Source organism: Myotis yumanensis, unplaced genomic scaffold (assembly GCF_028538775.1).
Source record: "Myotis yumanensis isolate MYYU_CA2020_CCGP unplaced genomic scaffold, mMyoYum1.0.hap1 SCAF_2, whole genome shotgun sequence".
In the NCBI taxonomy this organism is placed as follows: domain Eukaryota; kingdom Metazoa; phylum Chordata; class Mammalia; order Chiroptera; family Vespertilionidae; genus Myotis; species Myotis yumanensis.
This window is the reverse complement of record NW_027223753.1, coordinates 213,988,173-213,998,859: the sequence shown is the minus strand read 5'-3', so window position 1 is coordinate 213,998,859 and position 10,687 is coordinate 213,988,173. Positions and strand designations below refer to the sequence as shown.

General features: G+C 52.5%; 2 protein-coding genes across 2 annotated transcripts; both read left to right on the top strand.

Annotated features, from left to right (window-relative positions):
• The first annotated feature begins 345 nt into the window (after positions 1–345).
• Positions 346–4,135, top strand: LOC139002346 (carbonyl reductase [NADPH] 1-like). Its single transcript, XM_070403682.1, has 3 exons — positions 346–684; positions 1,680–1,787; positions 3,699–4,135. The coding sequence occupies exons 1-3, from the start codon at positions 396–398 to the stop codon at positions 4,133–4,135; spliced, it is 834 nt and encodes a 277-aa protein (XP_070259783.1). The 5' UTR covers positions 346–395.
• Positions 4,136–7,312: 3,177 nt separating this feature from the next.
• LOC139004308 (carbonyl reductase [NADPH] 1-like) lies at positions 7,313–10,655 on the top strand. The gene is given in 4 exon segments (XM_070407225.1): positions 7,313–7,457; positions 7,460–7,756; positions 8,279–8,386; positions 10,103–10,655. Coding segments are annotated over 4 exon segments (954 nt in total). The 5' UTR covers positions 7,313–7,345; the 3' UTR covers positions 10,540–10,655.
• The last annotated feature ends 32 nt before the right edge of the window (positions 10,656–10,687 follow it).

Genomic DNA, 10,687 nt, shown 5'->3' with positions numbered 1-10,687 from the left:
CTCATCAGTGTTTCTAACTCTCTATCTCTCTCCCTTCCTCTCTGTAAAAAATCAATAAAATATTTTTTTAAAAAAATGATTCTCTACTGCCCAGCGGGCTGAGCCAGCGGACAGTGGCCTTAGACTTAGGCCAGCCCACCTGTCACCCTGCAGGCAGCCCTTGTTTACCTAACAAGCACCCGTGGGAGGGTCCCTGGGCCACGCCCAGAGGGGGCGGGGACTGCACCTGCCCCTGTGCCTGCGCCTGCGCCTGCGCACTGGGCAAGAGGCGCCTTGGCGCCCAGTCCAGCACGTGCGCTGATGCTCGGAGCCTCCCGGGCCCTGGCCTCAGCCGTTGGGCGTCCACAGCCCGCTCCGCTCTCCACGCAAGTGCTTCTCGAGCCTCCTGCCCGGCCATGTCGTCCTGCAGCCGCGTGGCGCTCGTGACCGGGGCCAACAAGGGCATCGGCTTAGCCATCGCGCGGGACCTGTGCCGCCAGTTCTCGGGGGACGTGGTGCTCACGGCGCGGGACACGGCGCGGGGCCGGGCGGCCGTGCAGCAGCTGCAGGCCGAGGGCCTGAGCCCGCGCTTCCACCAGCTGGACATCCAGGACCTGCAGAGCATCCGCGCCCTGCGCGACTTCCTGCGCAAGGAGTACGGGGGCCTGGACGTGCTGGTCAACAACGCAGCTATTGGTTTCACGGGTAAAAGGCTGGGTGGTTGCAGCGGGGGAGGGGGGACACCCCAGCACCTCCAGCCAGGGTGGCTGGTATGTCAGGGAATCGGTACAATGGGGCTCCTCGCGTGTATGGGGTGCAGGATGGCTCCCGAGGGGAGTAGGAGAGGCAGTGGGCACGGTGCCACTCAGTGGTTCTCAACCTTCCTAACGCCGCGACCCTTTAATACAGTTCCTCATGTTGTGGTGACCCCCAATTTCATTGTTACAAATTGAACATAAGTAAAGCATAGTGATGAATCACAAAAACAATGTAATTATATATGTTTTCTGATGGTCTTAGGCGACCCCTGTGAAAGGGTCGTTGGACCCCCAAAGGGGTCGTGACCCACAGGTTGAGAACCGCTGCGACTAGATCATAGTGCAAGAGAAGCTGGAGCGCTTTGTGGCCCAAGGACCTTGTTGTTCCTGGGAGTCTTCTCTCGGTTGTCACCGTTTCTGCCGGTTTAGGCTTGAGGGCATTTGAGTGAGTGTTGAATGGATATCTAAGTAAACAAGAACATTGCACAAACAGGTTCGGAGATCCCACAGTGCACCCTTCACCAGCCTCCGGGAATGGCACCATCTCAGACACTATAGAACATCAGGGAACAAGGAAATGGTCATTGCATGGGTGCCAATTCTACATAAAATTCACATTTCGTTTTTATTATTTTTTTCAATATATTTTTATTGATTTCAGAGAGGGAGGGAGAGGAAGAAGAGGGACAGAGAGATAGAAACATCAATGATGTGAGAGAATCATTGATTGGCTGCCTCCTGCAAGTCCCCCACTTGGGAACAAGCCCACAACCCGGGCATGTGTCCTGACCGGGATTCGAATCCTGACTTCTCCTGGTTAATAGGTTGACGCTCAACCACTGAGCCACACAGGCCAGGCCAAAATTCACATTTTATGTCATACTATGGAATGGTACCACATGGCTACTATTTATTAACTACACCCTCCTTCTCTCCTGAAAGTGAATGATCCCACACCGTTTCACATTAAAGCAGAAGTGACGATGAAAACAAACTTTTTTGGTACCCGAGACGTCTCCACGGAGCTGCTGCCTCTCATAAAACCCCAAGGTGAGTCTAGGAGCCCTGGCTGCCTTGTTTGTGGCAGCACCCAGTCCCGCCCTCCCATGGGGTCATCTCCAGGCCCCTCCCTGCTCCTGCTCAGCTGCACTGCCCCCTGGTGTCTCACCAGGCCAGGTGCCCTTCAGCCTCAGGACTGGGCTATGTTTGCTGTCTGCCCCCCTGGTCTCTGCACAAGCGGCTCTTGCTTATCCTTCAGCTCTTTGTTGAGAAGTCTCCTCAGAGAGGCCAGTCATTGCTCATGCCCCTCACAACCATTGGAGTCCCCTGAGGATCCCAGGCCAGATCCTCTCTCCTCCCTCCTCCTCCTCCCTCCTCCCGATTCAATTCATTAAGCCCCTGAACTCTTCTGCATCTGATCACACAGGCCTTTCTTTGTACTCTACTGATACAGGGCGTTGCACTCATTGGTTCCGAGATGCTAAACCAACCATGCATATCTGAGATAAACATCACTTGCTTTTAACAAGTTTAGCAGTTCCCCAAGACCACCCTCAGGTTCAAGAATCCCTGCAAGGACTCGGAACTCAGGGAAGCCATTATACCCAGAACCGCAGTGCTCAGCAGTAGAGGAAAGGGAGAGTGATGCAGATCGACCATGGGGGCGCTCTCAAGGGCCAGGGAAGCCCAGGCAGGGAGCTTCCGGCTGTCCTGTCGCATGGAGTCCTGCAGACAGCAGCTGTGTGTGTGGCAGTAACAGGGAGCACTGCCGTCCAGGAAGCTCAGCCACCTTGTGTCAGGTGTGTCTGCTGAGGGCTGACCTCAGACATGGCCCACTGTTCTCTTGGCTGACCTTCCTCTCCAGCACCTCTCCCCAGGGATCCATTTGATACCAGGTAGCCTCACCATAATCTTATTGTTAACATCCACTGTGTAGCCCAACCGTGGGCAAACTACGGCCGGATCCGGCTTGTTTGAAATGAATAAAACTAAAAAAAAAAAAAAAAAGACCATACCCTTTTATGTAATGATGTTTACTTTGAATTTATATTAGTTCACACAAACACTCCATCCATGCTTTTGTTCCGGCCCTCCGGTCCAGTTTAAGAACCCATTGTGGCCCTCGAGTCAAAAAGTTTGCCCACCCCTGGTGTAGCCTGACCCTAAACCCCCAAGGTAACAGGACAATCTTAAGATGAACAGTCCAACAGTTTAAAGATTACCCCAGCAGCCCTGGGCCAAGGACAAACCTTGCTCTGGCCAAGCTTAATCCTTTATTTTCACAGCCTCACCCCCCGCCCCCTCTTCCCTGCTCCGTTCCAGCCAAAGGATCACTGAACGTATAAACTTTATATAGAGTTTATATGACAGGTACACACAGGGCCGGAAGTATGCCTGCCATTGGGAGGAGCCAGTGTGGGCTAAGGAGACATGGAAAGGAACAGATAGTCCATCCTGTGAAGTCATGACATTCACATTCAAGATTTTGTCCCTTTAGCTGGCATACAACTGCTTTTGCAGAGCTATTTAGTATTAAGAGATAAACTGAGCCTGGCCTACTGGCTAATTGGTTGAGCGTCCACCTTTGAGCCAGGAGGTCACAGTTTGATTCCAAGTTAGGGCCTATGCCTAGGTTACCGGCCCCACCCCCAGTGTGGGGCAGGCAGGACGCAGCTGAACAGTGATTCTCTCTCATCATTGATGTTCCTATCTATCTCCCTTCCTCTCTGAAATCAATAAAAGTATATTTTAAAAAAACATTTCTCTGATGTCCTCTGAGACTTGCTGGGTATGACAGGCTTCTAGGCTGTCTCTGGCCTTCATCATACAGGCAGTCTTCCTCAGTGCTCATGGCACACTGGAAATTTCTCAGATGGAAATTCCTGGTCCAGAATTCCAGCAGATTTGGCGCCCGTATGCTCGTGCCTGCGTTTCTACATAACAACCTCCTTTGCATTTCAGGCAGAGTGGTGAATGTGTCCAGCATGGAGAGTCTCAGAGCTCTGAAAAACTGCAGCCCGGAGCTGCAGCAGAAGTTCAGAAGCGACACCATCAGCGAGGAGGAGCTGGTGGGGCTCATGAACAAGTTCGTGGAAGATGCACGAAACGGGGTGTACCACAGGGAGGGCTGGTCCAACAGAACCTATGGAGTCTCAAAAATCGGCGTCACCGTCCTGTCCCGGATCCACGCCAGGAACCTGAGTGCGCACAGGAGCGGGGACAAGATCCTCCTGAATGCCTGCTGCCCAGGCTGGGTGAGAACCGACCTGACTGGACCCCAAGCCCCCAAAAGCCCAGAAGAGGGAGCGGAGACACCTGTGTTCCTGGCCCTTTTGCCCTCAGATGCTGAGGGGCCTCACGGACAGTTTCTTTTTGAAAAAAAAGTTGAACAATGGTGAGCTCCCCTCACAGCCCCCTCCGTGGGCCCCATTGTGCTATCTGTCCTGAACTGACCAAAAGGACATGCACACCGTCACATCATTTCTACCCAAATATATGTATTGTTCACGTGAGAAACGTTCACACCTGTGAAGAATTTTTGGGAGATAATGCTCTCGAGAATGGCGGTTTTGCACTTGTTTCATACATTACAATCAAAAGAGGAGACATAAGTGCTATAGGGTTCTTGGGCCCATGACTAGGTGACTTGAGCTGTGAAAGAATTCACAACTGTGAGAAGAGATAGGGAGAGAGAGAGAGTTTATTTCACTTCCCAGAGGGAAAGCCCCAGTGCATTGCTAACCAATGCAAGGCCAAAGAACAACAAAACTCTTTTCAAGCCTGGGACAGGGATGGGAGGGGCACCTGGGGGCTGCTGCTGTTGCTAGGTGCAATGGAGCCGACAGCAAGGGGATGTCTATTATTTCCTCAAGACATAGTCCAGGCAGAAGTCCTAGGCAGGTGTCTTATCATGAGTTGTAAACCAGCGGGGAGGAAGTCACTTATCTTGTCTGTAAGTTTGAACAGAGGGACTGTTTGAACCAGAGGAGCTAACAGTCTTGGGATTTAATTATCAGGTGCTTCTCATAAATTGTGGAAGGCTACAGCAAAGAAAAAGAAAGGCCCTTTTCCATCCTAACAAGTGGGTTCCATGAAATCCATTGGTGATAGATGAGGGAAGCAGGAGAAAGCAAAGTGGGGGGTGGGGGGTGGGAGGAGGGGGAAGAGGCCACTCGGATTGGATAAAAAGTAAAGTGATAGACACATACTGCCTTTACTGAGGTGGCTGCAGTAAGTAACTCAGTTATAATGAGGGGATTTGTGGCCTCCACAAACTGTGCCTGACCTTTGAGGGGTCCAAAAAAAAAAAAAAAAAAGGAAAATGACTTTGCCATTCCAGTGATATGTTATTGTAGATGCAAAAAGACAATAGAGAGGACCCATTATAGTGAAGATTGACCTTTGTCAGGGAAGGTGTCGGCCTAGGACATGATTACCCACCATAAACTGCTTTTTAGTTTTAAAAGTTTTAATTTCAGCCCAGCCTGTGTGGTTCAGCATTTGACCTTCAGCCTATGAACCAGAAGGTCACTGTTTCAATTCCTGGTCAGGGCACATGTCCAGGTTGCAGGCTCCATCCCCAGGAGTGGGAGTGCAGGAGACAGCCAATCAATGATTCTCTCTTAACATTGATGTTTCTAACTCTCTATCCCTCTCCCTTCCTTTCTGTAAAAAAATCACTAAAATATATATTTTTAAATAAATAATAATTAAAAGTTTTAATTTCAGACACCATTGTGGTTACTTTCGCTTTCTGCGTTGGCAAGGCTGCCACACAGACCTACCCTGAGCTAGTCAGGTTAGCATGTGGGCCCTTTTCCTCATATATTAGCCCCTTTATGAAGTATTCAGTTTGAATTGGCTGCTAAGTCTGAGTCTGTGATTTCTCCTGTGACACGGGGAGAAAGAGGACAGTGGGTGAGAGTAATGACTGATCATCAGCAGATGAATAATGGGTCTTGCTACAGATCCATCCTGCAGATCATTTGTAAGCTGCACCCGCTCAGAAATCAGATAGACATTTAGTTAGGCCAAGGAAGGGACAATGTGACTGAGAGGCCGAAAATCATTCCAGAAATAGCCAGAGAGTAAATGTTTCCAGCTTTGCAGCCACAGTCTCTTGGGAGTACTCTGCTCTGCTGTGGTAGCATGAAGGCAGCCACAGGTTCTAACCAGTGAGCAGGGCAGGGTTTTACATCTCTCTCTGTTAACTGTGACCAAGGAGGAAACCTACCGTAGGCACCTTAAGCAAACAGGATTATGTAACCATGAAATACACATGCCATCACCAGCTTGGCCCCCGAAAGACCTTCATAAATGCTGCCTCCCACTTGGGGGTCCCACACTGAATGCATTCACAGGGCCTATTTAACTCTGCGTTGGTTTCCCTTAAGGAAGGAAGGGGATCTGTGTCCTCAGAGGCAGTTGCCCTGTGCAAATACTTCATTGCATTTTAGAAAGAGCAGACATTGCCTTTCTGCAGTGAAGGATGGGCCTGGGTCCAAAGCAATGACTCCTGCACCTACTTCACCTTCTGGGCTTCTCCTGAAGTAGTTCCTTTAGTTCAACTAAAGCCCTTGATTCCCATCACCAACCCCTGTGCTTGGGGGGGAAGCACAGCCCTCCACCCTGTCCACTGCTGGGCTCAGAGCTGGGATCAAAAGAGGGTGGTGCGTGTCCTGCTTGGGCCGAACTTACAACACAGGAAGGGGCAGACCCGGAACGGGGGCCTTAGTAAACCTGGAATATTCAGCCTCCCCCCCACCCGCCCCCTGCCCCGGTGGAGGGAGGGACAGAGGATAGAAGTCGCAGACCTGGAGCACAGAACTCAGTTTTTGCTGCTTCTCAGATTGTCTGGGACACCACAGAGCGGGACAACACCTCCTAACCCCTGTGACCCACAGCGCTGTCTGCTCTCTGGTCAAGTGCCCCCAGGACCCCTGCCAGATATGGCGTCTTAACACCTGTGGCCCTGGAGACTGGCCAGTAAGGGCACCCGCTTCGCCATCACACCGGACCTGTGCAGGCGGTTCTTGGGGAAGCGGCGCTCACTGCACGGGACTCGGTGCGGGGTTGGGCAGCTGTGTAGCAACTGCACAGGCCGAGGGCTAGGGCCCTGCTTCCACCATCTGGACATCCATGACCTGTAGAGCATCTACATGGTTCCTGTGCAAGGAGTGTGGGGGCCACTGCGAGGTGAAGACCAGCCAGGGATGAGCCCGGAGCTTTGCTTTCACACACTTCGGGGACAAATCAACACTCACGTGAGTCCTTGTCGCGTTCTCTCAGCTGATTCCACAATTCCAGTCCCAAAGACTTGTTTTGGGGGCTGTATTTTTTAAAACACCAGGTGAAAACCCACGGAGAACCAAGGATAAGGGCTCAGTTTAAAGGCTGTCAGACGACCAATCAAAATGATTCTCTGTTGACAGACGTCGGCAGCAGCCAAAGGCCTTCGCCTTGGGCCCGCCCATCTGTAAACCTGCCAGGTGGCCCTGGTTCGCATTCCCAGCACCTTGGGCCGGGCGGAGCCGGAAGGGGCCACGCCCCAGGGGCGGGGCTTGCGCCTGCGCGCTGGGCGACAGGTCTAGTTCCAGCAAGTGCGCACCATGCCCGGTGCAGTCGCACTCAGAGGCGCTCGGAGCCTCACGGGAGCCCTGGTCACAGCCATTGGGCGTCCACGGCCAACTCCGCTCTCCACGCAAGTGCTTCTCGAGCCTCCTGCCCGGCCATGTCGTCCTGCAGCCGCGTGGCGCTCGTGACCGGGGCCAACAAGGGCATCGGCTTCGCCATCACGCGGGACCTGTGCCGCCAGTTCTCGGGGGACGTGGTGCTCACGGCGCGGGACCCGGCGCGGGGCCGGGCGGCCGTGCAGCAGCTGCAGGCCGAGGGCCTGAGCCCGCGCTTCCACCAGCTGGACATCGACGACCTGCAGAGCATCCGCGCCCTGCGCGACTTCCTGCGCAAGGAGTACGGGGGCCTGGACGTGCTGGTCAACAACGCGGGCATCGCCTTCAAGGGTAAAAGGATGTGTGGCCCCAGGAGGGCTCACCCCAGCACCTGCAGCCAGGGTGGCTGGTATGTCGGAGTATCGGTACAATGGGGCTCCTCGCGTGTATGGGTGCAGAATGGCTCCCGAGGGAAGCAGGAGAGGCTGGGGGTAGGGGTGCCACTAGATCAAACTGCAAGAGAAGCTGGAGAGCCTTCTGGCCCAGACACCTTTGTGTTCTTGGCCCCGATGCCTGCGAGTCTTTTCTAGGTTGTCACAGTTTCTCCTGGTTTAACCTTGAGGGCAACGGGGTGAATTTTGCACAAACAAGTTCACAGAGACCCCATAGTGCACCCTTCACCAGCCTCCGGGCATGGCACCATCTCAGACACTATGTTCGGAACATCAGTATAGAACATCAGGAAACAAGGAAATGGTGATTGCACAGTGTTATTACTAGGAACCAATTATACAAAAAATTCACATTTATGTCATTCTATGGAAAGTTACCACATGGCTACTATTTATTAACTATACTCTTCTCTCCTGAAAGTGAATGATCCCACACCGTTTCACATTAAAGCAGAAGTGACGATGAAAACAAACTTTTTTGGTACCCGAGACGTCTCCACGGAGCTGCTGCCTCTCGTGAAACCCCAAGGTGAGTGTAGGAGCCCTGGCTGCCTTGTTTGTGGAAGCACCCAGTCCTGCCCTTCCCTGGTGTCATCTCCGGGCCCCTCCCTGCTCCTGCTCCCTGGTCAGCTGCACTGCCCCCTGGTGTCTCACCAGGCCAGGTGCCCTTCAGCCTCAGGACTGGGCTATGTTTGCTGTCTGCCCCCCTGGTCTCTGCACAAGCGGCTCTTGCTTATCCTTCAGCTCTTTGCTGAGAAGTCTCCTCAGAGAGGCCAGTCATTGCTCCTGCCCCTCACAACCATTGGAGTCCCCTGAGGATCCCAGGCCAGATCCTCCCTCCTCCCTCCTCCCTCCCCTCTCCTCTCTCCTCCCTTCCTGAGTGACCTTTCCTACCTCCAATTCATTAGGCCCCTGAACTCTTCTACATCTGATCACACAGGCCTTTCTTTGTACTCTACTGATACAGTGCGCTGCACCTATTGGTTCCGAGATGCTAAACCAACCATGCATGTCTGAGATAGTCATCACTTGGTTTTCACAAGTTTAGCAGTTCCCCAAGACCACCCTCAGGTTCAAGAATCCCTGCAAGGACTCGGAACTCAGGGAAGCCATTATACTCAGAACCGCAGTGCTCAGCAGTAGAGGAAAGGGAGAGTGATGCAAATCGACCGTGGGGGAGCTCTCAGGGTCCAGGGGCCAGGGAAGCCCGAGCAGGGAGCTTCCAGCTGTCCTCGCATGGAGTCCTGCAGACAGCAGCTGTGTGTGTGGCAGTAACAGGGAGCACTGCCGTCCAGGAAGCTCAGCCACCTTGTGTCAGGTGTGTCTGCTGAGGGCTGGCCTCATGGACATGGCCCGCTGTTCCCTTGGCTGACCTTCCTCCCAGCACCTCCCCAGGGATCCATTTGATACCAGGTAGCCTCACCATAACCATATTGTTAACATCCATTGTGTGGCCTGACCCTAAACCCTCAAGGTAATAGCACAATCTTATCAGGATGAACAGTACAACAGTTTAAAGATTACCCCAGTAGCCCTGGGCAAAGGCCAAACCTTGCTCCGGCCAAGTTTAATCCTTTATTTTCACAGCCTCGCCCCCCCCCCCCGCCCCCCCCGCCCCCCCACCCCAATTCCCTGCTCCTTTCCAGCCATAGGATCACTGAGCGGATACACTTTATATAGAATTTATATCACAGATACAGACACAGGACTAGAAGTATGCCTGCCATTTGGAGGAGCCAGTGTGGCCTAAGGAGAGATGGAAAGGAACAGATAGTCCATCCGATAAAGCCACGACATACCAAGATTTTGTCCTCCTTTGAACAACTGATTTACCCTTTAGCTGGCATACAACTGTTTTTGCAGAACTATTTAATTTTAAGAGATAAATTGAGCCCGGCCAGCTTGGCTCAGTGGTTGAGGGTCGGCCTATGAATCAGGAAGTCATGATTCGATTCCCAGTCAGGGCCAATGCCGCATTTGTGGGCTCCATCCCAGTGTGGGGCATGCAGGAGGCAGCCAATCAGTGATCCTTTCTCATTGATGTTTCTCTCCCTCTCCCTTCCTCTATGAAAGTAATAAAAATATGTTTTAAAAAAACACATTTCTCTGACATCATCTGATATATACTGGGTATGACAAGTCTTCATTAGTGCTCATGGAAATTTCCTGGCCCAGAATCCCAGCAGATTTGGCACCCGTATGCTCGTGCCCGCCTTTCTACATAACAACCTCCTTTGCATTTCAGGCAGAGTGGTGAATGTGTCCAGCATGGAGAGTCTCAGAGCTCTGAAAAACTGCAGCCCGGAGCTGCAGCAGAAGTTCAGAAGCGACACCATCAGCGAGGAGGAGCTGGTGGGGCTCATGAACAAGTTTGTGGAAGATACTCGGAACGGGGTGCACCAGAGGGAGGGCTGGCCCAACAGCACGTACGGCGTCACGAAAATCGGCGTCACCGTCCTGTCCAGGATCCACGCCAGGAACCTGAGTGCGCACAGGAGCGGGGACAAGATCCTCCTGAATGCCTGCTGCCCAGGCTGGGTGAGAACCGACCTGACTGGACCCCAAGCCCCCAAAAGCCCAGAAGAGGGAGCGGAGACACCTGTGTTCCTGGCCCTTTTGCCCTCAGATGCTGAGGGGCCTCACGGACAGTTAGTTACGGAGAAAAAAGTTGTAAAATGGTGAGCTCCTCTCTATGGGCCCTATTATGTTATCTGTTCTGAATAGACCAAAAGGACACGTACACTGTCAAATAATTTCTATCCAAATATAGTATATTGTTAACCTTTGAAACATTCAAACCTGAGAATTTTTATGAGTTCTTTTGAGCCAA

Bases quoted from the DNA above. Each gene is read 5' to 3' on its own strand.
- LOC139002346 (XM_070403682.1), top strand. From the start codon at position 396: ATGTCGTCCTGCAGCCGCGTGGCGCTCGTGACCGGGGCCAACAAGGGC. The intron at 685-1,679 runs GTAAAAGGCTGG...CTCTCCTGAAAG, and splicing joins CGCAGCTATTGGTTTCACGG to TGAATGATCCCACACCGTTT. The intron at 1,788-3,698 runs GTGAGTCTAGGA...TTTGCATTTCAG, and splicing joins GCCTCTCATAAAACCCCAAG to GCAGAGTGGTGAATGTGTCC.